Source organism: Cucumis melo, chromosome 10, assembly GCF_025177605.1.
Source record: "Cucumis melo cultivar AY chromosome 10, USDA_Cmelo_AY_1.0, whole genome shotgun sequence".
NCBI lineage: Eukaryota > Viridiplantae > Streptophyta > Magnoliopsida > Cucurbitales > Cucurbitaceae > Cucumis > Cucumis melo.
In genome coordinates, this window is record NC_066866.1 from 23,590,022 (window position 1) to 23,617,059 (window position 27,038).

General features: G+C 39.7%; 1 protein-coding gene across 24 annotated transcripts in view; it reads right to left on the reverse strand.

Moving 5' to 3' along the window:
* The window catches only part of LOC127151484 (cyclic nucleotide-gated ion channel 1-like), a 67,306-nt gene extending 40,513 nt beyond the window's left edge, over positions 1-26,793 (reverse strand). For 2 of the 24 annotated variants that reach the window (XM_051091437.1, XM_051091442.1), the window contains exons 1-4: positions 26,281-26,782; positions 26,074-26,160; positions 25,371-25,477; positions 23,801-23,921 (exon numbers count right to left, since the gene is read on the reverse strand). In XM_051091437.1, coding sequence (XP_050947394.1) covers positions 23,801-23,921; positions 25,371-25,477; positions 26,074-26,160; positions 26,281-26,334 — 369 coding nt within the window. In that variant the 5' untranslated portion in view covers positions 26,335-26,782. The other 22 variants (XR_007824506.1, XR_007824508.1, XR_007824509.1 and 19 more) reach the window with 22 other exon arrangements.
* Positions 26,794-27,038: the final 245 nt, after the last annotated feature.

Below are 27,038 nucleotides of genomic sequence, written 5' to 3' on the forward strand. Positions count from 1 at the left end.
CCTACCCACGACTTGGAGTTGGCAGCTGTAGTCTTTGCACTGAAGATATGGAGGCACTACCTGTACGGTGAGAAGATACAGATTTACACCGATCATAAGAGCCTGAAGTACTTCTTCACTCAGAAGGAGTTGAACATGAGGCAGAGGAGGTGGCTCGAGTTGGTGAAAGACTATGACTGCGAGATCCTGTACCACCCAGGTAAAGCAAATATAGTGGCTGACGCGCTGAGTAGGAAGGTTGCACATTCAGCAGCGCTAATCACCAAGCAGACCCCCTTACTCAGAGATTTTGAGAGAGCCGAGATTGCAGTCTCAGTAGGTGAGGTCACCGCACAGTTGGCTCAGTTGTCAGTTCAGCCAACCTCGAGGCAAAAGATCATCGCTGCTTAGCTGAATGATCTTTACTTGGTCGAGAAGCGTCGTATGGTAGAGACAGGGCAAGGTGAGGACTTCTCCATATCCTCTGACGATGGCCTTATGTTTGAGGGACGCTTGTATGTGCCGGAAGACAGCGCAGTCAAGACAGAACTTTTGACTGAGGCTCACAGTTCTCCATTTACCATGCACCCTGGAAGTACGAAGATGTACCAGGACTTGAGGAGTGTCTACTGGTGGAGGAACATGAAGAGGGAAGTGGCAGACTTTGTTAGTAGGTGCTTGGTGTGCCAGCAGGTGAAGGCACCTAGACAACGTCCAGCCGGGTTGTTACAACCCTTGAGTGTGCCAGGGTGGAAGTGGGAGAGTGTGTCGATGGATTTTATTACGGGACTGCCCAAGACCCTAAAGGGCTATACAGTGATCTGGGTTGTGGTCGACAGACTCACGAAGTCGGCCCATTTCGTGCCAGGGAAATCCACTTACACTGCCAGTAAGTGGGGCAGTTATATATGACAGAGATTGTGAGACTACATGGAGTACCCGTATCCATCATTTCAGACAGAGACGCTCGTTTCACATCGAAGTTCTGGAAAGGACTTCAACTTGCTTTAGGTACGAGGTTAGACTTCAGCACGGCATTCCACCCTCAGACTGATGGTCAAACAGAGAGATTGAACCAGATTTTGGAAGACATGCTACGGGCCTGCGTGCTAGAGTTTTCAGGAAGTTGGGACTCTCATCTGCATCTGATGGAGTTTGCCTATAATAACAGCTACCAGGCTACTATCGGTATGGCACCGTTCGAGGCTCTATATGGCAAGTGTTGTAGATCTCCTGTCTGCTGGGGCGAGGTTGGAGAGCAGAGGATGCTAGGCCCCGAGTTAGTGCAGACTACCAATGCAGCCATACAGAAGATCCGAGCTCGTATGCTGACAGCACAGAGCAGACAGAAGAGTTATGCTGATGTACGACGTAAGGATCTCGAGCTTGAAGTGGGAGACATGGTCTTTCTGAAGGTAGCACCTATGAAGGGTGTTCTGAGGTTCGTGAAGAAGGGGAAGCTGAGTCCACGCTTCGTAGGGCCGTTTGAGATACTGGAGCGGATTGGCCCCGTGGCTTATCGCTTGGCGCTACCCCCATCTTTTGCTGCAGTGCATGACGTATTCCATATCTCCATGCTGAGGAAATATGTCGCAGACCCAACACATGTGGTGGACTTCGAGCCACTACCGATCAGCGAGAACTTGAGCTACGAGGAGCAGCCTGTCGAGGTCTTGGCAAGGGAGGTCAAAAAGCTTCGTAGTCGAGAAATTCCACTGGTCAAAGTCCTTTGGCAGAACCATGGAGTGGAAGAGGCCACGTGGGAGAAAGAAGAGGACATGAGAGCTCAGTACCCCGAGCTGTTCGAGGATTAGAACTTTCGAGGACGAAAGTTTTCTAAGGAGTGGAGTATGTAACGCCCCAACAAACTTGTTTTTGTTCATCTTACTATTAATATTTATGTATGGTCTTGGAAAAGACAAATTTATTGGGAGAACCTTATCATTTTGAATTTTCCGGTTTATTAAAGTTGGGTTTTCCACTTTTTTTATTATTAAGTATTTTTCTATTATGTTACCTATTTTAGTATTTAGAAATTATTTAGTGAGTTATTGCTAATTGAAAGGAGGGTTGGTTGAGTTTGGTGAGATTTGGAGAGAGAGAGGAGATGGTTGGTTTGGGTTATTTAAAGGAAAAGAAAAGAGATATTGTCTTATAAAAAGCCTTGGGTCTCGTGCGTAAAGAAGAAGAGAAAAATCAAAGAAAGAAAGGGGGAAAAGAAAAGAGAAAAAGGGAGGAAAAAAAAGATTTATTAATAAAACCCTAGCAGCCGCCGCCGCCGCCGCCGCGAACCCGAGCCGCCAAGACTTCCCCTCTCTGTTCAGCAGTGCAGCCGAGTCTTCAGTCCACCCGAGCCGTCGCCGAGCTTCCAGCCGCGTCGGAAGAATCGTCCAAGCCGATCCGCGCACGCCGAGCGTCCGCCGGAGCAGTCGTCTCTCGCAGCCGTCGCCCGAAGCCGAGCCGCGTCACCCTTCGCGATCCGCAGCCGATCCGTCAGCCAGCCGCGTCGCGCCGCTTCGATCCGACGCAGCGCAGCCGAAACGTCCGTCTGCAGCCGTCGCCGAGCGAAGCCGTGGTGTAGCCGGACCACCCGCAGCCGTCGCGCCACCCGGATCCGGAAGCCAGTGCCTCGTCGCGTGAGGACCCCACCCGGCCGAAGCCCCGCTCCGTGACCCGAAGCTCGGCCCGTGCCGCGTGCCTCTGACCCGGAACCCGAGCCGCGTGCACCCGCGAGCCGAGCAGCGCCCACGTGCGAGCCGCACGTGCGTAGACGCTGTACCAAGCCGAGCTGCGCTTGTCTGCACCACGAGCCGCGCCAGTCTGCGCCGCGAGCCGAGCCGATCTTCAACCTCCAAGCCGAGCCGATCCTTGTTCTCTTTCCAGCCGAGCCGCCAAGCCTAATTTGGCTCCTGCCATCCAATTTTGGATAATTAAACTAATTATTTTGGCATTACCCAGTAAGACTCAATGACTTTGGACACTAAATAATTTAATTTGGAATTAAATTAAATTATTTTCCTTAAGGGACGTCTTGGACCAAGTAACTGCTGCAGCGTGGGATTTCTTCAGTAGGGGCTCAGCATTGCAACCTCTTTCTAGGGTAAGTCATTTCAACTGAATTTTGAACCGTTAGTCGTTGGTGACTTAATTACGAATTTTGGCGTATTAAACAGTTAGGACCTCGTTGCTTGGAAAGCACACTTGCCTCGCGGTTAGAACTCGCCAAGTAAATCTCCAGGTAAGAGATTTCTACTACTAGCTCCATGTTTAGAATTATGAGGTCACGTATACCTTCAATTGTGCATGTCGAGGACTAGACTGTACGATGCATGAAATTAATGATAGTATGATGCGATTGATGATATGGTTATATTATAGCATGATGTTGTGATGACGAGAACTGTTATGGCTGTACGACGGGTGTCGAGATGGAGAGTGTAATGATGATTTATCTGTTATGTTATATGATGACGCCATGTGTATGTATACTGCGATTAGGGTACCTGTTAGTTTAACCTGTTAGAGTCGTACCTGCATGGGTGTCCTTCGGGATCACCACCTATTTAGGACTGTGCGGTCCGACGGGACACCAGTCTAGCATGGATATAGATATGACTCGAGTGACTCGACGGGGTCCTCGCATCCCGATTGTCCTAGGTGTCCCCCGGGGCACCGAAGACCAGAGTTACGTTCCTACGGGAGCGCATGTTGCACGTGTTCGGGAACGTGCCAGCGATTGGGTACCAGTTACAGGACTCTGACAGGAAGCTAACAGGCACCTAGTGGGACTAGTAGTGGGTCCCTTACTGAGTATTTTGTACTCACTCTTTTCATGTCATGTTTTCAGGTAGAGGACGAGGTAAGGGCAAAGGCAAGCTGGCGAGCGACCAGAAATGACCGTGGCAAGCCATAGGGATTTCTGCTTCCGCCTATTCTTGTTTTTGACTTTAGTACCTGAGTTTGAGTATTCTTCACTATTTACCATTTCGTTTTAGATAGGGCCCGAGTAGGACTTTAGAACGAAACATCATTTTTTTTTTGCATGTTACCTTGTTGGATTTTCATAAATAAATTTCTAAAACCTTATACGTTTTTACTAAATTTTGTCCTAAACCACTTGTCCTATATTTAGTAATGACTTCGACTCAGTATAAGGAGTTGGGCCGTTACATTGGGTGTACCACTTATGTCCATAATTTTGGCCCTAATTAGACTAAATTTACCCCTCGGGCTCAGGCCTGTGTGTTTGTTGGATATCCCATTCACCAAAGCGGGTATAAATGTTTTCACCCGTCGTTTAGAAAATACTTTGTCACTATGGATGTTACTTTCTGTGAAAACCGACCCTACTTTCCTGTTAGCCATCTTCAGGGGGAGAGTGTGAGTGAAAAGTCTAACAACACTTTCGAATTTACTGAACCTACTCCTAGTACTGTATCTGACGTTGATCCTCATCCCATAATCTTACCTGCAAACCAAGTTCCTTGGAAAACATATTACAGGAGGAATCTCATAAAGGAAGTTGGGTCCCCTACTAGTCAACCGCCGGCTCCAGTCCAAGACTTCGAACCTCCTCGAGACCAAGGTATGGAAAACCCTACAGAACCTTGTACTAATAATACGATAAGTGAGAATGACAAGTCTGATGTTGCTGTTCTTGAAAATATGGAAGAAAAGAACCATGGTGATGACATTGAGGTTAGAATAGAAATCAGTAATGATGAAGCATAACAGGGTCATACAAGAAAACTTGATGAGTATGATCCCTCTCTTGACATTCCCATTGCTTTGAGAAAAGGTACCAGATCCTGCACTAAACATCCCATTTGCAACTATGTTTTCTATGATAATCTCTCTTCATAGTTTAGAGCGTTTACAGCAAGCCTTGACTCTACCATAATACCGAAAAATATCTACACTGCTCTAGAGTGTCCTGAATGGAAAAATGTTGTTATGGAAGAGATGAAGGTTCTTGAAAACAATAGAACTTGGGAGATCTGTGCTCTACCCAAGGACATAAAACTGTAGGATGCAAATGGGTGTTTTCTCTCAAATACAAAGCAGATGGTACACTTGATAGACACAAGGCAAGGTTAGTTGCAAAAAGATTTACTCAGACCTATGATATTGACTATTCAGAAACCTTTTCTCCAGTTGCTAAGTTGAATACTGTTAGAGTCTTGCTATTTGTTGTTGTGAACAAAGATTGGCCTCTATACCAGCTAGATGTTAAGAATGCTTCTTTGAATTGAGACCTTGTGTAGGAAGTCTACATGAGCCCCCGCCAAGATTTGAAGCCCAATTTGGTATAAGTTCGCAAATCACAACCGACCAAAATTCCAAAAAGTGTGATAAAAGCACTCTAACACCCAACATGTCAGCCAAGTGTGCAAGTTCAACAAACTTAGTTCCAAACCAAAATAAAAAGAGTTTAAAACCTCTGAACATTGCTTGAGTGTAAATTCGCAACTCATAACCGACTAAAAAGTTCAAAAAAGAGTAAAAAAAGCACCGAGGACCTAAAATGGCACAACCCGACCAAGCATGTAAGTGCAACAGACTTAGTCTCAAACAAACTTAAAAAGTGTTCCAACCGAGCCTACGTATCACTTGACCTTTAAAAGCAACCTCACAAAGTTTAAGTGTAAGTTTACAACTCCCAACGTACCAAAAAGTCAAGAACTGTGAAAAAAGCACTTCAAAGACCACAAAAGAAATGGCAACCAAATGTGTAAGTACAACAAACTTACCCTCAAACCAACCTTAAAAGTGTTCAAAACGAGTCTAATTATCACTTGAATTTTAGAAACGATCTAACAAAGCTTAAGTGTAAGTTCGTTACTCATAACCTAGCAAAAAGTTAAAAAAAAGTGAGAAAAGAGCCTTTCAAGACCCAAAATGGCAACAAAGTGCGTAAGTTCAACAAACTAAGTTTAAAACAAACCTAAAAGGTGTTGAAAACATGTCTACGTATCACTTGGACCTTAAAAAACGACCTAGGACATCTTAAGTGTAAGTTCATAGCTCACAACCTAGCGGAAAGTTCAAAAAGTGTGAAAAAAGCACTTTAAGACCCAAAGTGGCAACCGTGTGTGTGAGTGCAACAAACTTAGTGTCAAACCAACCTAAAACGCATTCAAAACATGTCCAAGTATCACTTGAACTTTCAAAACGATCTAACAAATCTTAACTGTAAGTTCGTAACTCACAACGTACCAAAAAGTTCAAAAAAGATTGAAAAAAAGCACTTCAAGACCTAGAATGCCAAGTGTGTAAGTGCAACAAACTTAGATTCAAACCGACCAAAAAGGCATTCGAAACACGTCTTAGCTTTCAAACGACCCAATGACGCTTAAGTGCAAAAGCTTGTAACTCATAACTTGCCAAAAAGTTCAAAAAAGTGTGGAAAAAGCCCTTCGATGGCAATCATGTCTGTATGTGCAACAAACTTAGTTCGAAACAACCTAACACCTGTTCAAAACATGTCTAAGTACCATTCGAACTTAAAAAATGGCCTAACAATGCTCAAGTATAATTTCGTAACTCATAACCTACCAAGAAAATTCAAACATTGTAAAAAAAGCACTTCAAGACCCAAAATGGCAATTAAGTGTGTGGATGCAACAAACCGAGTCTCAAACAAACCTAAAAGGTGTTCAAATCGTGTCTAAGTATCACTTGAACTATCAAAATGACCCAACAAAACTTAAGTGTAATTTCGTAAACCATAACCTACCAAAAAATTCAAAAAGTGTGGAAAAAGCACTTCAAGACCGAAAATGGCAACCAAGTGTGTTAGTGCCACAAACTTTGTTTCAGACCAACCTAAAAAGAGTTCAAAACGTGTGTAAGCTTTCAAAACGATCGAACAATGCTTAAGTATAAGTTCGCAAATCACAACCGACCAAAATTCCAAAAAGTGCGATAAAAGCACTCTAACACCCAACATGTCAGCCAAGTGTGCAAGTTCAACAAACTTAGTTCCAAACCAAAATAAAAAGAGTTTAAAACCTCTGAACATTGCTTGAGTGTAAATTCGCAACTCATAACCGACTAAAAAGTTCAAAAAAGAGTGAAAAAAGCACCGAGGACCTAAAATGGCACAACCCGACCAAGCATGTAAGTGCAACAGACTTAGTCTCAAACAAACTTAAAAAGTGTTCCAACCGAGCCTACGTATCACTTGACCTTTAAAAGCAACCTCACAAAGTTTAAGTGTAAGTTTACAACTCCCAACGTACCAAAAAGTCAAGAACTGTGAAAAAAGCACTTCAAAGACCACAAAAGAAATGGCAACCAAATGTGTAAGTACAACAAACTTACCCTCAAACCAACCTTAAAAGTGTTCAAAACGAGTCTAATTATCACTTGAATTTTAGAAACGATCTAACAAAGCTTAAGTGTAAGTTCGTTACTCATAACCTAGCAAAAAGTTAAAAAAAAGTGAGAAAAGAGCCTTTCAAGACCCAAAATGGCAACAAAGTGCGTAAGTTCAACAAACTAAGTTTAAAACAAACCTAAAAGGTGTTGAAAACATGTCTACGTATCACTTGGACCTTAAAAAACGACCTAAGACATCTTAAGTGTAAGTTCATAGCTCACAACCTAGCGGAAAGTTCAAAAAGTGTGAAAAAAGCACTTTAAGACCCAAAGTGGCAACCGTGTGTGTGAGTGCAACAAACTTAGTGTCAAACCAACCTAAAACGCATTCAAAACATGTCCAAGTATCACTTGAACTTTCAAAACGATCTAACAAATCTTAACTGTAAGTTCGTAACTCACAACGTACCAAAAAGTTCAAAAAAGATTGAAAAAAAGCACTTCAAGACCTAGAATGCCAAGTGTGTAAGTGCAACAAACTTAGATTCAAACCGACCAAAAAGGCATTCGAAACACGTCTTAGCTTTCAAACGACCCAATGACGCTTAAGTGCAAAAGCTTGTAACTCATAACTTGCCAAAAAGTTCAAAAAAGTGTGGAAAAAGCCCTTCGATGGCAATCATGTCTGTATGTGCAACAAACTTAGTTCGAAACAACCTAACACCTGTTCAAAACATGTCTAAGTACCATTCGAACTTAAAAAATGGCCTAACAATGCTCAAGTATAATTTCGTAACTCATAACCTACCAAGAAAATTCAAACATTGTAAAAAAAGCACTTCAAGACCCAAAATGGCAATTAAGTGTGTGGATGCAACAAACTGAGTCTCAAACAAACCTAAAAGGTGTTCAAATCGTGTCTAAGTATCACTTGAACTATCAAAATGACCCAACAAAACTTAAGTGTAATTTCGTAAACCATAACCTACCAAAAAATTCAAAAAGTGTGGAAAAAGCACTTCAAGACCGAAAATGGCAACCAAGTGTGTTAGTGCCACAAACTTTGTTTCAGACCAACCTAAAAAGAGTTCAAAACGTGTGTAAGCTTTCAAAACGATCGAACAATGCTTAAGTATAAGTTCGCAAATCACAACCGACCAAAATTCCAAAAAGTGCGATAAAAGCACTCTAACACCCAACATGTCAGCCAAGTGTGCAAGTTCAACAAACTTAGTTCCAAACCAAAATAAAAAGAGTTTAAAACCTCTGAACATTGCTTGAGTGTAAATTCGCAACTCATAACCGACTAAAAAGTTCAAAAAAGAGTGAAAAAAGCACCGAGGACCTAAAATGGCACAACCCGACCAAGCATGTAAGTGCAACAGACTTAGTCTCAAACAAACTTAAAAAGTGTTCCAACCGAGCCTACGTATCACTTGACCTTTAAAAGCAACCTCACAAAGTTTAAGTGTAAGTTTACAACTCCCAACGTACCAAAAAGTCAAGAACTGTGAAAAAAGCACTTCAAAGACCACAAAAGAAATGGCAACCAAATGTGTAAGTACAACAAACTTACCCTCAAACCAACCTTAAAAGTGTTCAAAACGAGTCTAATTATCACTTGAATTTTAGAAACGATCTAACAAAGCTTAAGTGTAAGTTCGTTACTCATAACCTAGCAAAAAGTTAAAAAAAAGTGAGAAAAGAGCCTTTCAAGACCCAAAATGGCAACAAAGTGCGTAAGTTCAACAAACTAAGTTTAAAACAAACCTAAAAGGTGTTGAAAACATGTCTACGTATCACTTGGACCTTAAAAAACGACCTAAGACATCTTAAGTGTAAGTTCATAGCTCACAACCTAGCGGAAAGTTCAAAAAGTGTGAAAAAAGCACTTTAAGACCCAAAGTGGCAACCGTGTGTGTGAGTGCAACAAACTTAGTGTCAAACCAACCTAAAACGCATTCAAAACATGTCCAAGTATCACTTGAACTTTCAAAACGATCTAACAAATCTTAACTGTAAGTTCGTAACTCACAACGTACCAAAAAGTTCAAAAAAGATTGAAAAAAAGCACTTCAAGACCTAGAATGCCAAGTGTGTAAGTGCAACAAACTTAGATTCAAACCGACCAAAAAGGCATTCGAAACACGTCTTAGCTTTCAAACGACCCAATGACGCTTAAGTGCAAAATCTTGTAACTCATAACTTGCCAAAAAGTTCAAAAAAGTGTGGAAAAAGCCCTTCGATGGCAATCATGTCTGTATGTGCAACAAACTTAGTTCGAAACAACCTAACACCTGTTCAAAACATGTCTAAGTACCATTCGAACTTAAAAAATGGCCTAACAATGCTCAAGTATAATTTCGTAACTCATAACCTACCAAGAAAATTCAAACATTGTAAAAAAAGCACTTCAAGACCCAAAATGGCAATTAAGTGTGTGGATGCAACAAACTGAGTCTCAAACAAACCTAAAAGGTGTTCAAATCGTGTCTAAGTATCACTTGAACTATCAAAATGACCCAACAAAACTTAAGTGTAATTTCGTAAACCATAACCTACCAAAAAATTCAAAAAGTGTGAAAAAAGCACTTCAAGACCGAAAATGGCAACCAAGTGTGTTAGTGCCACAAACTTTGTTTCAGACCAACCTAAAAAGAGTTCAAAACGTGTGTAAGCTTTCAAAACGATCGAACAATGCTTAAGTATAAGTTCGCAAATCACAACCGACCAAAATTCCAAAAAGTGCGATAAAAGCACTCTAACACCCAACATGTCAGCCAAGTGTGCAAGTTCAGCAAACTTAGTTCCCAACCAAAATAAAAAGAGTTTAAAACCTCTGAACATTGCTTGAGTGTAAATTCGCAACTCATAACCGACTAAAAAGTTCAAAAAAGAGTGAAAAAAGCACCGAGGACCTAAAATGGCACAACCCGACCAAGCATGTAAGTGCAACAGACTTAGTCTCAAACAAACTTAAAAAGTGTTCCAACCGAGCCTACGTATCACTTGACCTTTAAAAGCAACCTCACAAAGTTTAAGTGTAAGTTTACAACTCCCAGCGTACCAAAAAGTCATGAACTGTGAAAAAAGCACTTCAAAGACCACAAAAGAAATGGCAACCAAATGTGTAAGTACAACAAACTTACCCTCAAACCAACCTTAAAAGTGTTCAAAACGAGTCTAATTATCACTTGAATTTTAGAAACGATCTAACAAAGCTTAAGTGTAAGTTCGTTACTCATAACCTAGCAAAAAGTTAAAAAAAAGTGAGAAAAGAGCCTTTCAAGACCCAAAATGGCAACAAAGTGCGTAAGTTCAACAAACTAAGTTTAAAACAAACCTAAAAGGTGTTGAAAACATGTCTACGTATCACTTGGACCTTAAAAAACGACCTAAGACATCTTAAGTGTAAGTTCATAGCTCACAACCTAGCGGAAAGTTCAAAAAGTGTGAAAAAAGCACTTTAAGACCCAAAGTGGCAACCGTGTGTGTGAGTGCAACAAACTTAGTGTCAAACCAACCTAAAACGCATTCAAAACATGTCCAAGTATCACTTGAACTTTCAAAACGATCTAACAAATCTTAACTGTACCAAAAAGTTCAAAAAAGATTGAAAAAAAGCACTTCAAGACCTAGAATGCCAAGTGTGTAAGTGCAACAAACTTAGATTCAAACTGACCAAAAAGGCATTTGAAACACGTCTTAGCTTTCAAACGACCCAATGACGCTTAAGTGCAAAAGCTTGTAACTCATAACTTGCAAAAAAGTTCAAAAAAGTGTGGAAAAAGCCCTTCGATGGCAATCATGTCTGTATGTGCAACAAACTTAGTTCGAAACAACCTAACACCTGTTCAACACATGTCTAAGTACCATTCGAACTTAAAAAATGGCCTAACAATGCTCAAGTATAATTTCGTAACTCATAACCTACCAAGAAAATTCAAACATTGTAAAAAAAGCACTTCAAGACCCAAAATGGCAATTAAGTGTGTGGATGCAACAAACTGAGTCTCAAACAAACCTAAAAGGTGTTCAAATCGTGTCTAAGTATCACTTGAACTATCAAAATGACCCAACAAAACTTAAGTGTAATTTCGTAAACCATAACCTACCAAAAAATTCAAAAAGTGTGAAAAAAGCACTTCAAGACCGAAAATGGCAACCAAGTGTGTTAGTGCCACAAACTTTGTTTCAGACCAACCTAAAAGGAGTTCAAAACGTGTGTAAGCTTTCAAAACGATCGAACAATGCTTAAGTATAAGTTCGCAAATCACAACCGACCAAAATTCCAAAAAGTGCGATAAAAGCACTCTAACACCCAACATGTCAGCCAAGTGTGCAAGTTCAACAAACTTAGTTCCAAACCAAAATAAAAAGAGTTTAAAACCTCTGAACATTGCTTGAGTGTAAATTCGCAACTCATAACCGACTAAAAAGTTCAAAAAAGAGTGAAAAAAGCACCGAGGACCTAAAATGGCACAACCCGACCAAGCATGTAAGTGCAACAGACTTAGTCTCAAACAAACTTAAAAAGTGTTCCAACCGAGCCTACGTATCACTTGACCTTTAAAAGCAACCTCACAAAGTTTAAGTGTAAGTTTACAACTCCCAACGTACCAAAAAGTCAAGAACTGTGAAAAAAGCACTTCAAAGACCACAAAAGAAATGGCAACCAAATGTGTAAGTACAACAAACTTACCCTCAAACCAACCTTAAAAGTGTTCAAAACGAGTCTAATTATCACTTGAATTTTAGAAACGATCTAACAAAGCTTAAGTGTAAGTTCGTTACTCATAACCTAGCAAAAAGTTAAAAAAAAGTGAGAAAAGAGCCTTTCAAGACCCAAAATGGCAACAAAGTGCGTAAGTTCAACAAACTAAGTTTAAAACAAACCTAAAAGGTGTTGAAAACATGTCTACGTATCACTTGGACCTTAAAAAACGACCTAAGACATCTTAAGTGTAAGTTCATAGCTCACAACCTAGCGGAAAGTTCAAAAAGTGTGAAAAAAGCACTTTAAGACCCAAAGTGGCAACCGTGTGTGTGAGTGCAACAAACTTAGTGTCAAACCAACCTAAAACGCATTCAAAACATGTCCAAGTATCACTTGAACTTTCAAAACGATCTAACAAATCTTAACTGTAAGTTCGTAACTCACAACGTACCAAAAAGTTCAAAAAAGATTGAAAAAAAGCACTTCAAGACCTAGAATGCCAAGTGTGTAAGTGCAACAAACTTAGATTCAAACCGACCAAAAAGGCATTCGAAACACGTCTTAGCTTTCAAACGACCCAATGACGCTTAAGTGCAAAATCTTGTAACTCATAACTTGCCAAAAAGTTCAAAAAAGTGTGGAAAAAGCCCTTCGATGGCAATCATGTCTGTATGTGCAACAAACTTAGTTCGAAACAACCTAACACCTTTTCAAAACATGTCTAAGTACCATTCGAACTTAAAAAAATGGCCTAACAATGCTCAAGTATAATTTCGTAACTCATAACCTACCAAGAAAATTCAAACATTGTAAAAAAAGCACTTCAAGACCCAAAATGGCAATTAAGTGTGTGGATGCAACAAACGAGTCTCAAACAAACCTAAAAGGTGTTCAAATCGTGTCTAAGTATCACTTGAACTATCAAAATGACCCAACAAAACTTAAGTGTAATTTCGTAAACCATAACCTACCAAAAAATTCAAAAAGTGTGGAAAAAGCACTTCAAGACCGAAAATGGCAACCAAGTGTGTTAGTGCCACAAACTTTGTTTCAGACCAACCTAAAAAGAGTTCAAAACGTGTGTAAGCTTTCAAAACGATCGAACAATGCTTAAGTATAAGTTCGCAAATCACAACCGACCAAAATTCCAAAAAGTGCGATAAAAGCACTCTAACACCCAACATGTCAGCCAAGTGTGCAAGTTCAACAAACTTAGTTCCAAACCAAAATAAAAAGAGTTTAAAACCTCTGAACATTGCTTGAGTGTAAATTCGCAACTCATAACCGACTAAAAAGTTCAAAAAAGAGTGAAAAAAGCACCGAGGACCTAAAATGGCACAACCCGACCAAGCATGTAAGTGCAACAGACTTAGTCTCAAACAAACTTAAAAAGTGTTCCAACCGAGCCTACGTATCACTTGACCTTTAAAAGCAACCTCACAAAGTTTAAGTGTAAGTTTACAACTCCCAACGTACCAAAAAGTCAAGAACTGTGAAAAAAGCACTTCAAAGACCACAAAAGAAATGGCAACCAAATGTGTAAGTACAACAAACTTACCCTCAAACCAACCTTAAAAGTGTTCAAAACGAGTCTAATTATCACTTGAATTTTAGAAACGATCTAACAAAGCTTAAGTGTAAGTTCGTTACTCATAACCTAGCAAAAAGTTAAAAAAAAGTGAGAAAAGAGCCTTTCAAGACCCAAAATGGCAACAAAGTGCGTAAGTTCAACAAACTAAGTTTAAAACAAACCTAAAAGGTGTTGAAAACATGTCTACGTATCACTTGGACCTTAAAAAACGACCTAAGACATCTTAAGTGTAAGTTCATAGCTCACAACCTAGCGGAAAGTTCAAAAAGTGTGAAAAAAGCACTTTAAGACCCAAAGTGGCAACCGTGTGTGTGAGTGCAACAAACTTAGTGTCAAACCAACCTAAAACGCATTCAAAACATGTCCAAGTATCACTTGAACTTTCAAAACGATCTAACAAATCTTAACTGTAAGTTCGTAACTCACAACGTACCAAAAAGTTCAAAAAAGATTGAAAAAAAGCACTTCAAGACCTAGAATGCCAAGTGTGTAAGTGCAACAAACTTAGATTCAAACCGACCAAAAAGGCATTCGAAACACGTCTTAGCTTTCAAACGACCCAATGACGCTTAAGTGCAAAAGCTTGTAACTCATAACTTGCCAAAAAGTTCAAAAAAGTGTGGAAAAAGCCCTTCGATGGCAATCATGTCTGTATGTGCAACAAACTTAGTTCGAAACAACCTAACACCTGTTCAAAACATGTCTAAGTACCATTCGAACTTAAAAAATGGCCTAACAATGCTCAAGTATAATTTCGTAACTCATAACCTACCAAGAAAATTCAAACATTGTAAAAAAAGCACTTCAAGACCCAAAATGGCAATTAAGTGTGTGGATGCAACAAACTGAGTCTCAAACAAACCTAAAAGGTGTTCAAATCGTGTCTAAGTATCACTTGAACTATCAAAATGACCCAACAAAACTTAAGTGTAATTTCGTAAACCATAACCTACCAAAAAATTCAAAAAGTGTGGAAAAAGCACTTCAAGACCGAAAATGGCAACCAAGTGTGTTAGTGCCACAAACTTTGTTTCAGACCAACCTAAAAAGAGTTCAAAACGTGTGTAAGCTTTCAAAACGATCGAACAATGCTTAAGTATAAGTTCGCAAATCACAACCGACCAAAATTCCAAAAAGTGCGATAAAAGCACTCTAACACCCAACATGTCAGCCAAGTGTGCAAGTTCAACAAACTTAGTTCCAAACCAAAATAAAAAGAGTTTAAAACCTCTGAACATTGCTTGAGTGTAAATTCGCAACTCATAACCGACTAAAAAGTTCAAAAAAGAGTGAAAAAAGCACCGAGGACCTAAAATGGCACAACCCGACCAAGCATGTAAGTGCAACAGACTTAGTCTCAAACAAACTTAAAAAGTGTTCCAACCGAGCCTACGTATCACTTGACCTTTAAAAGCAACCTCACAAAGTTTAAGTGTAAGTTTACAACTCCCAACGTACCAAAAAGTCAAGAACTGTGAAAAAAGCACTTCAAAGACCACAAAAGAAATGGCAACCAAATGTGTAAGTACAACAAACTTACCCTCAAACCAACCTTAAAAGTGTTCAAAACGAGTCTAATTATCACTTGAATTTTAGAAACGATCTAACAAAGCTTAAGTGTAAGTTCGTTACTCATAACCTAGCAAAAAGTTAAAAAAAAGTGAGAAAAGAGCCTTTCAAGACCCAAAATGGCAACAAAGTGCGTAAGTTCAACAAACTAAGTTTAAAACAAACCTAAAAGGTGTTGAAAACATGTCTACGTATCACTTGGACCTTAAAAAACGACCTAAGACATCTTAAGTGTAAGTTCATAGCTCACAACCTAGCGGAAAGTTCAAAAAGTGTGAAAAAAGCACTTTAAGACCCAAAGTGGCAACCGTGTGTGTGAGTGCAACAAACTTAGTGTCAAACCAACCTAAAACGCATTCAAAACATGTCCAAGTATCACTTGAACTTTCAAAACGATCTAACAAATCTTAACTGTAAGTTCGTAACTCACAACGTACCAAAAAGTTCAAAAAAGATTGAAAAAAAGCACTTCAAGACCTAGAATGCCAAGTGTGTAAGTGCAACAAACTTAGATTCAAACCGACCAAAAAGGCATTCGTAACACGTCTTAGCTTTCAAACGACCCAATGACGCTTAAGTGCAAAAGCTTGTAACTCATAACTTGCCAAAAAGTTCAAAAAAGTGTGGAAAAAGCCCTTCGATGGCAATCATGTCTGTATGTGCAACAAACTTAGTTCGAAACAACCTAACACCTGTTCAAAACATGTCTAAGTACCATTCGAACTTAAAAAATGGCCTAACAATGCTCAAGTATAATTTCGTAACTCATAACCTACCAAGAAAATTCAAACATTGTAAAAAAAGCACTTCAAGACCCAAAATGGCAATTAAGTGTGTGGATGCAACAAACTGAGTCTCAAACAAACCTAAAAGTTGTTCAAATCGTGTCTAAGTATCACTTGAACTATCAAAATGACCCAACAAATATAATTTCGTAACTCATAACTCATAACCTACCAACATGTCTAAGTACCATTCGAACTTAAAAAATAGCCTAACAATGCTCAAGTATAATTTCGTAAGTCATAACTTACCAAAAAAATTCAAACATTGTAAAAAAAGCACTTCAAGTCCCAAAATAGCAATTAAGTGTGTAGATGCAACAAATTGAGTCTCAAACAAACCTAAAAGGTGTTCAAAACAAACCTAAACCAAACATGGGAACAATCAAGAACAACCTCAAGATTTTCAAGAATGGCATGAAAACATGCAACAAAAACTATTAAGAAAGCAAAAATTACCTCAGGTAGTCTAGAATTTCCACCAAGAATTAAAGAACCTACAAGATTACCTCAGATGATTGGAAACAAAAAAGAAGACCTTTGTATAGATTTAGATTCTTCTAAGAAAGAGGAATTAATTCCTAAATCTTCATTCCAACATTCCTGCAAGATTTCAACCCCTAACTTTGTTTCATACCCATTCAACATTACAGAAACATGAATCAAAAAAGTTTCCAAGATTCAAAAGCAGAATCCGACTCAAACAAAAGAGAAATGCAATTTCATTCAGATTTTCAAGTAAAAAAGATAGTTGTTTCAATATCCAATCTCAAATTCAGCAGACTTTAATTTTTTTTACAAAACCAACATTAAATTAAAGACTATATCAACCTTAATTTTCATGAAGTATTCCAAACCTCTCAACTTAAATAGATTAACATTACCTGTCAAGATCGACATTACTATCGATTGCAAAAGTTAAAGAAATGGGAGCCATGGAATCTCTCGCCCATTTCTCAATGAATCCAGTGCCCCTCTTGTTATGGTTCTTCTATTCAATGTTAGCTCACCTCCTTTTCCAGCCTACATCTTTTAGAAATCAAACTTAATCATGCGATTGAAACGACCAAAATTGAATTCAATTAAGTCACTTCATTCTTAAAAATTTGAAAGCGAAATTAAATGAATTTAGAATCACATATTCACATTGAGTTTACTTGATATATGTATGAATTTAGACTCATATATGTATGTGTCTACTTGACCTAACCGGTTGGACTCTAAGGGATGGGTAGGTCTGGTTTTGGTTAGGCCAAGAGTGAAGAGTTCCCCACACAAGCTCTGATACTGAGGGAGCTCAACGCATTCTACTTGACCTAACTGGCTGGAATCTAAGGGCTAGGCAGGTCTGGTTTTGGTTAGGCCAAAAGTGAAGAGTTCCCCACACAAGCTTTGATACTGAGGGAGCTCAACGCATTCTACTTGACCTAACCGGCTGGACTCTAAGGGCTAGGCAAGTCTGGTTTTGGTTAGGCGAAAAGTGAAGAGTTCCCCACACAAGCTCTGATACTGAGGGAGCTCAACGCATTCTACTTCACCTAACCGGTTGGGTTTTAAAGGCTAGGAAGGTCTGGTTTTGGTTAGGCCAAGAGTGAAGAGTTCCCCACACAAGCTCTGATACTGAGGGAGCTCAACGCATTCTACTTGACCTAACCGGCTGGACTCTAAGGGCTAGGCAGGTCTGGTTTTGGTTAGGTGAAAAGTGAAGAGTTCCCCACACAAGCTCTGATACTGAGGGAGCTCAACGCATTCTACTTCACCTAACTGGTTGGGTTTTAAAGGCTAGAAAAGTCTGGTTTTGGTTAGGCCAAAAGTGAAGAGTTCCCCACACAAGCTCTGATACTGAGGGAGCTCAACACATTCTACTTGACCTAACCGGCTGGACTTTATGTGCTAGGTAGGTCTGGTTTTGGTTAGGCCAAAAGTGAAGAGTTCCCCACACAAGCTCTGATACTGAGGGAGCTCAACGCATTCTACTTGACCTAACCGGCTCGACTGTAAGGGCTAGGCAGGTCTGGTTTTGGTTAGGCCAAAAGTGAAGAGTTCCCCACACAAGCTCTGATACTGAGGGAGCTCAACGCATTCTACTTGACCTAACCGGCTGGACTCTAAGGGCTAGGCAGGTCTGGTTTTGGTTAGGTGAAAAGTGAAGAGTTCCCCACACAAGCTCTGATACTGAGGGAGCTCAACGCATTCTACTTCACCTAACTGGTTGGGTTTTAAAGGCTAGAAAGGTCTGGTTTTGGTTAGGCCAAAAGTGAAGAGTTCCCCACACAAGCTCTGATACTGAGGGAGCTCAACGCATTCTACTTGACCTAACCGGCTGGACTTTAAGGGCTAGGTAGGTCTGGTTTTGGTTAGGCGAAAAGTGAAGAGTTCCCCACACAAGCTCTGATACTGAGGGAGCTCAACGCATTCTACTTCACCTAACCGGTTGGGTTTTAAAGGCTAGGAAGGTCTGGTTTTGGTTAGGCCAAAAGTGAAGAGTTCCCCACACAAGCTCTGATACTGAGGGAGCTCAACGCATTCTACTTGACCTAACCGGCTGGACTCTAAGGGCTAGGCAGGTCTGGTTTTGGTTAGGTGAAAAGTGAAGAGTTCCCCACACAAGCTCTGGTACTGAGGGAGCTCAACGCATTCTACTTCACCTAACTGGTTGGGTTTTAAAGGCTAGAAAGGTCTGGTTTTGGTTAGGCCAAAAGTGAAGAGTTCCCCACACAAGCTCTGATACTGAGGGAGCTCAACGCATTCTACTTGACCTAACCGACTGGACTTTAAGGGCTAGGTAGGTCTGGTTTTGGTTAGGCCAAAAGTGAAGAGTTCCCCACACAAGCTCTGATACTGAGGGAGCTCAACGCATTCTACTTGACCTAACCGGCTCGACTGTAAGGGCTAGGCAGGTCTGGTTTTGGTTAGGCCAAAAGTGAAGAGTTCCCCACACAAGCTCTGATACTGAGGGAGCTCAACGCATTCTACTTGACCTAACCGGCTGGACTCTAAGGGCTAGGCAGGTCTGGTTTTGGTTAGGTGAAAAGTGAAGAGTTCCCCACACAAGCTCTGATACTGAGGGAGCTCAACGCATTCTACTTCACCTAACTGGTTGGGTTTTAAAGGCTAGAAAGGTCTGGTTTTGGTTAGGCCAAAAGTGAAGAGTTCCCCACACAAGCTCTGGTACTGAGGGAGCTCAACGCATTCTACTTCACCTAACTGGTTGGGTTTTAAAGGCTAGAAAGGTCTGGTTTTGGTTAGGCCAAAAGTGAAGAGTTCCCCACACAAGCTCTGATACTGAGGGAGCTCAACGCATTCTACTTGACCTAACCGACTGGACTTTAAGGGCTAGGTAGGTCTGGTTTTGGTTAGGCCAAAAGTGAAGAGTTCCCCACACAAGCTCTGATACTGAGGGAGCTCAACGCATTCTACTTGACCTAACCGGCTCGACTGTAAGGGCTAGGCAGGTCTGGTTTTGGTTAGGCCAAAAGTGAAGAGTTCCCCACACAAGCTCTGATACTGAGGGAGCTCAACGCATTCTACTTGACCTAACCGGCTGGACTCTAAGGGCTAGGCAGGTCTGGTTTTGGTTAGGTGAAAAGTGAAGAGTTCCCCACACAAGCTCTGATACTGAGGGAGCTCAACGCATTCTACTTCACCTAACTGGTTGGGTTTTAAAGGCTAGAAAGGTCTGGTTTTGGTTAGGCCAAAAGTGAAGAGTTCCCCACACAAGCTCTGATACTGAGGGAGCTCAACACATTCTACTTGACCTAACCGGCTGGACTTTATGTGCTAGGTAGGTCTGGTTTTGGTTAGGCCAAAAGTGAAGAGTTCCCCACACAAGCTCTGATACTGAGGGAGCTCAACGCATTCTACTTGACCTAACCGGCTGGACTTTAAGGGCTAGGTAGGTCTGGTTTTGGTTAGGCGAAAAGTGAAGAGTTCCCCACACAAGCTCTGATACTGAGGGAGCTCAACGCATTCTACTTCACCTAACCGGTTGGGTTTTAAAGGCTAGGAAGGTCTGGTTTTGGTTAGGCCAAAAGTGAAGAGTTCCCCACACAAGCTCTGATACTGAGGGAGCTCAACGCATTCTACTTGACCTAACCGGCTGGACTCTAAGGGCTAGGCAGGTCTGGTTTTGGTTAGGTGAAAAGTGAAGAGTTCCCCACACAAGCTCTGATACTGAGGGAGCTCAACGCATTCTACTTCACCTAACTGGTTGGGTTTTAAAGGCTAGAAAGGTCTGGTTTTGGTTAGGCCAAAAGTGAAGAGTTCCCCACACAAGCTCTGATACTGAGGGAGCTCAACGCATTCTACTTGACCTAACCGGCTGGACTTTAAGGGCTAGGTAGGTCTGGTTTTGGTTAGGCGAAAAGTGAAGAGTTCCCCACACAAGCTCTGATACTGAGGGAGCTCAACGCATTCTACTTCACCTAACCGGTTGGGTTTTAAAGGCTAGGAAGGTCTGGTTTTGGTTAGGCCAAAAGTGAAGAGTTCCCCACACAAGCTCTGATACTGAGGGAGCTCAACGCATTCTACTTGACCTAACCGGCTGGACTCTAAGGGCTAGGCAGGTCTGGTTTTGGTTAGGTGAAAAGTGAAGAGTTCCCCACACAAGCTCTGATACTGAGGGAGCTCAACGCATTCTACTTCACCTAACTGGTTGGGTTTTAAAGGCTAGAAAGGTCTGGTTTTGGTTAGGCCAAAAGTGAAGAGTTCCCCACACAAGCTCTGATACTGAGGGAGCTCAACGCATTCTACTTGACCTAACCGGCTGGACTTTAAGGGCTAGGTAGGTCTGGTTTTGGTTAGGCGAAAAGTGAAGAGTTCCCCACACAAGCTCTGATACTGAGGGAGCTCAACGCATTCTACTTGACCTAACCGGCTCGACTGTAAGGGCTAGGCAGGTCTGGTTTTGGTTAGGCCAAAAGTGAAGAGTTCCCCACACAAGCTCTGATACTGAGGGAGCTCAACGCATTCTACTTGACCTAACCGGCTGGACTCTAAGGGCTAGGCAGGTCTGGTTTTGGTTAGGCCAAAAGTGAAGAGTTCCCCACACAAGCTCTGATACTGAGGGAGCTCAACGCATTCTACTTGACCTAACTGGCTGGACTCTAAGGGCTAGGCAGGTCTGGTTTTGGTTAGGCGAAAAGTGAAGAGTTCCCCACACAAGCTCTGATACTGAGGGAGCTCAACGCATTCTACTTCACCTAACCGGTTGGGTTTTAAAGGCTAGGAAGGTCTGGTTTTGGTTAGGCCAAAAGTGAAGAGTTCCCCACACAAGCTCTGATACTGAGGGAGCTCAACGCATTCTACTTGACCTAACCGGCTGGACTCTAAGGGCTAGGCAGATCTGGTTTTGGTTAGGCCATGTTTTCAACAGCACATGTTTTCAACACATATTATTAAGTATGTACAGTATTTACAATATTTAGAAAATGAATAGCATGTCTTCTACGCATTTCTATGCTATCAAAGAATGCATTTTCAACATATTTAAGATATTCAAATGACAAACACAATCACAAACCCGAGCTCCATGCTCAAGGGTTAGGCAGACATGCTTGTCTAAACTAGAAAGCAAATTAGACATGGTATTTATTTTAAGAATAAAGACATTGAAAAAGTTTAAAATTTGAACATTTCTGGCAAAATGAAAATTTCCCAAAGGACATAGAACATGCAAAGCTACAACCCTACCCCCCACTTAAAACTTTAATTTGTCTTCAAAGCATTTTAAGCAAGATTGTAAGGATCGAAAAAAGAGATAGGGAACAGAAAACTTCCCCTTGCTTGCAAAGGTTCCAAATTCGATTAGACTCCATTTTTTCCTTTATTCCTACAAAAAGAAAACAAGATTTTCTATCAAATTTTATTAAAGAGGTTAAACTAAAAATTTATGGATATCTAGGATGTTAAAATCAGCGAGAAAAATAAGTCCTCCTGCCTTAATAAGAACATCCTCAACTATGCCTAAGGGGCTAACATATAGGACCTATCCACTTATTGGATGCTTACATTGGTCTTTTGCAAATTATTTAACCCCTAGTTCTTTTCCCACATACCCCACAAATCATCAATTGATGGGTATCTAAATCCATATCCTCTTAAGCTTGGAATGAGAACTAAAACCACCGCCTACACACGAGTATTTTTCACATGCATCAGAATAATACCATCACCCTAAATAAATAAAAAGGCTACGATCTTGGGGTCTACATATAATCTATCAATTCCAATTCCTTGAAAGTTAAATTCTTCCATCTATTACAGCGAGGAAAAGGGATACTAAACATCCAAGTACAACGAAACATCCATCATACGTTCCACAATTTAATTATAGATCAAATATCATCCCAGATTCGTTAATTTGTATGCACTTCAAAATTTTAGACTACTTGCTTAGTTGCTTTCACATGGGAGACTTCAGCAGCTGGTTTTTAAATGTTTGCATGTGGAAAAACTTCATAGCAGCTATGAAATATCTATTCAAGATACTTTCATTGGCCACTCTCTAATCTACTTTTTCTGTGATTTTATTATGTCAAAAGAATGGAATGATCTAGAGTTTCACTAGCGGTGCATTAAGGATCCCATCCGAAACGAGATGCATAAAAGTGGACAGACAGAAAAGACAAGCATACCAGTCCAGAAGCTGGTGGCATTCCATATTCCAAAGCAGTAAGAAAATCATCATCAAGTGTCACTTCATAAGAATCATCCTCATCTTTTTGGCAATTGAAGTCCAAAGAGTCATTACATAAGAAACGAGATACATAAGAAACAGCTGAGCCATGCTTCTCATTGTGTTGCCTGATCTGGTCTTCTAATCATCCTCTGTGCCAATTTTGTTTGTTTTAAAAGAAAAAGATCATTACAACCATTCCAATTATCATGGAACCGGAACACTAAAACGTTCCAATAGAAACTATTATTTCTTGACATGGCACATAAACCAATAATGCACAAGTATACCAAGCAAGAAGAATAGAATGCTCATGTAGAGCTTGGACGCACATTGTTATGGAGTTAAGCACATAACACATAACAAAAACGATTCCTTTGGTAACCTTTCGACTGAAAGGGTCTATACAAGATGGAACAAAGTACAGGAAAGTTATCTTCCAAAAGGTGATAGACTATCCAGTTTAACTTGAGTTCAATACTAATGTACTTTCTCTCTTTCAAATGCCATGAAATTGGCTAAAAAGTTTCATCATCTGTGCACCCTTCTAACATTAATGATTGATATAATCACCTCTTACCTGATAAATACGATCGATCAATTCGAAAAATGCATTGGCCAGCTCACGACCACAAATGAAAAGTTCAAATCTTTCTGTAAACCCTGCATGGCTAATAATGCACAAGAAATGAAAATTTTTAACCCCTCCCAGGTAAGAAGAAAGAAAAGATAGAAAAGACATTCAAACAGCTGTTGGTGTAAAGATTTGAGATCTCAATCATGGTCATCCTCCAATAATTTCCCAAAGAGGAGAATAATTGAATATTTTAGGATGGAAAACAAAATTGATAATGACCCAGAGCTTATTTCTTTGGAGTTCTTGTAGATTACTAAAGGGATTAGACAATACGACTTTGTGTTTTAACATCAAGAGTGGATATCTTGTTATAGCACAAACTTAACTTAGGACAGTATGCTCCGTAAATTATGCTTTTATGTTTCTGCTTGAATAATTAGTTGTTTTTGTGTGTGCACTCTCACATATATATTCTAAATGATGATTATCTTTCTTGTCCTACAAATGAATCCTTGGTTACAAATGGAATGGACAAATTTGACAATAAGATTGATAGAATCTAAGCCAGCAAAAGGCTGAAGTTTCATACCTGGGGGAGTGGAAGAACTGAAAGAACGTCAATTGTGAAGTAAGATAAAAAGAATCTCCAAGCTCTTGTGCAAACACCATCATCGGCTTCATCAGGTTTTGCATTATAAAATTTGGAATATCTAAAATGAAAATGACAGACTATAAGAATTATGTAGAGGAAGTCTATGATTGAGCTAACAATTACAACTACTATTCTCATCTTGTTGTCAAATCCAACACATCTTTTGCCTTAATCAACCAACAAGGTGTAACAGAACAAAGGATCCAACAAGGTAGCAATCACACACAACATGACAAGTATTTCATTCCACAAATGAAGAAATACCGGGTTTCTATCACCCAAACATTTAAGATATCCCAAACCTTTACTCCTAACTTCTCGATCAAATCTTATGTTTCCAAAACTCGTAAGCCTATCAAAACTAGTAGTAAAGCTTGTTGAAATTGATCTCAATGTTCTCAGTGAGCATGTTTCTCCAATATACGAAGGTTTACTCCTGGACAGGGAACAAAGCAAGTGGAACAAATGAACCAACAGATACTTCTACTATTTGATTTTGAAGAAAAGAATCACAGGAGATGGGGGACATCAGAAGAATTTCAACCGCACACAGAAAACAGATAAAAAATAGTATAGTTGACAACCCAACAACCATTTAACTGCAATACTTCCTAAATGATTAGCTGGTAATTATTTAATCTTAGAAGAGAACTAGAAATCGCCCTGGTCTATAGACAATACATAGAGAAATGACAATGATGTGAGTGATTGTTACTAAAGGAAAAAAATAGTTTACTGATGATGAATTGAAGTAGCCTTTCCTTTGTAATTGAATGATTTAAAGAGTGATCTAATGAATGTTATAAAAAATAAATGAGGGGAGAAACTCAACCATGGAGAGAAAATGGATGGTGAATGAAGTACCAAAAAACAAACTAGCAAATGCAGTCATAGTTAAAATAAAACCATCTTCAAAAGTAGTCATAACTCAACCAAATGGCACTTATTTTCTACAAACCCAACTACTTTTCACTTTTTAAATATTCAATTTGTGTTAGTTCCTACACACAAAAAGATCACAAACTCCTGAAATGGATAGAATTACAGGGCTACAGGTTATAGTATTTTTGTGAATCTAAAGCAATTATGAAGCATAACCAAGTAGCAAACACAAACACTTGATGAAACTACTAACAGTCACAAAAACTTTGGAAGTTAGAAGTGCAGAGAAAGAAAGTGAGAGAAGTCAATTCTGGCAAAGTGAGAGAAGTCAGTTTTGGCTTAAAAAATCCCTTTTGACTCCTTCCCAACTTCCCAGATGCAGTTGAACCCCTTCAAAATGACCACAACTGACTCAACTTACAGTAAAAAATCAAATTGAGTGAACATATGGCAAGTGGGTCCAATTCCTTTTACCACATAAAACTATAATACAAGTTCTTTCACTACCTAAAACCCAAATTCCACAACCACAGTTATGCAAGAAGAAGAACAACAACAAAAATGCCTCTCAAACTCCAACAAGAAGTACAGAAGAACTTGAATTCCAAAAGGGAACTTTACTTACCTCCGTACATCCATGGCTGAATTGAGTGAGCTAGAAATTAGAAAACACAAAGAATGAAGCTGATTTTGAGGTGCATCCGGAAGGCAATTTAAAGCTTTTGGCAGTAGCTATGTAACAAGTTTCCAAAGTGAGCCACCATAATCGACTAAAAATGGAAACCAAAATGAATGAGCAATCAATGAAATATTAAGTATATCTGAAGAAACAAACATATTATTCTGATAAACCCTGCATAATTATTCTGAGATTATAAAGATGGTGTTTAAAATTGTATTCGATTCATTTTAAAAGGTTAACCATGAAAAGGAAGAACAGTGGAGACCATGAACTACTAAAGGCATGCAATTTTTCACAATATCATGATGAGAGACTTCATGCTTTAAGTAGTCTTTGACACAAATCAAGACTATAAAGTGTCGAACATTTTCTAATCTTTATTAAAGTTTATCTTTTTTCATGCTTTAGTAATAGAACTAATTTCACTTAACAAGGTCCAAAACTTGATGATTAATCTTGAGTTTATGATTTCAACCGCATACTGAAGTCAGTTCAACCAATCTACGAAATTACAAAATTAAAAATATAAAGGATGGCATACAAATTATATATAGACATTTTGGACAACTGCAACTTTTTTTTAGTACACGGTTGCAGGGATAGGGGTGCACTCAGGTGCGCATATTAGCACGAGGAAGATAAAAACCTTCATTAGAAGCCGAGTAACGGCTGCCATTGTGGATACACACTCCTCTGTTAAATTTTCTACACCAGATTTTACATCTTCTCTAATCTGTGAGATGATTCAACATAAGACCAAATTAATTTTTCATATTACAGGAAAATATCATTTCACCACACAAATTAAGAAAAAAATATACCAAAACATCCATAATCACACCACGTAAAGTACCTTAACAACAGAATCAGACAACCCAGGGATGGAATTCTCAGGAACGGTCTCCATACTGAGCTTCCGCTTAAGTGGGTTAGAAGATGGAGCAGGCTCTTCAACTTAGTCGGCGAGGGTTTGGAATCGGGAACCATGGAGTTGGGAATTTGGGATCTGACGGTGAAGCATTTTCTTTGGAAGACGACATAGGCTTCCGAGGGGTCTTCCGCCCTTGATTCCGGCGCCGTTAGCGCATGGAATAGAAAATGGCAGTGGATCGGCGAGATGGGTATTTAGCAAGATAGGGTTTCTTGGGTGGATGCTTCATTTTAGAGAATAGAAATTGAGAGAAAGGAAGAGTGAAGATTCTGAGGAAGACGAAGGAGACAAGAGATCGAGAGAGAAGGGGAGGCGGAGAGAGGGGGAAGAGGAGGGAGATAGTTGCCGTTGAGAAGAAAGATGAAGAAATTTAGAAATGAGAGAGAAGCTGCGAAGGGAAGTTGTTTTTTGAAATTTGAAATGAAATGAAATGAAACTTTTTAATTTTTAACTAAGTTATTAGAGATTTTGAATTAAAAAAATAATATATAATTAAAGTTAAAAGAATGTATACGTGCATACACATTTTTTGCAAAAGAATACTTAATGCACTTGTTTTTTTAAATAGTTTTTAGACAAACTATTATAAATAGTGATACTATTTTACTAATAGACATTATTTAATAGAATCTAAAAATTTAATATATTTAAAAACGACTCTAATTTTTAAAACAACTCTA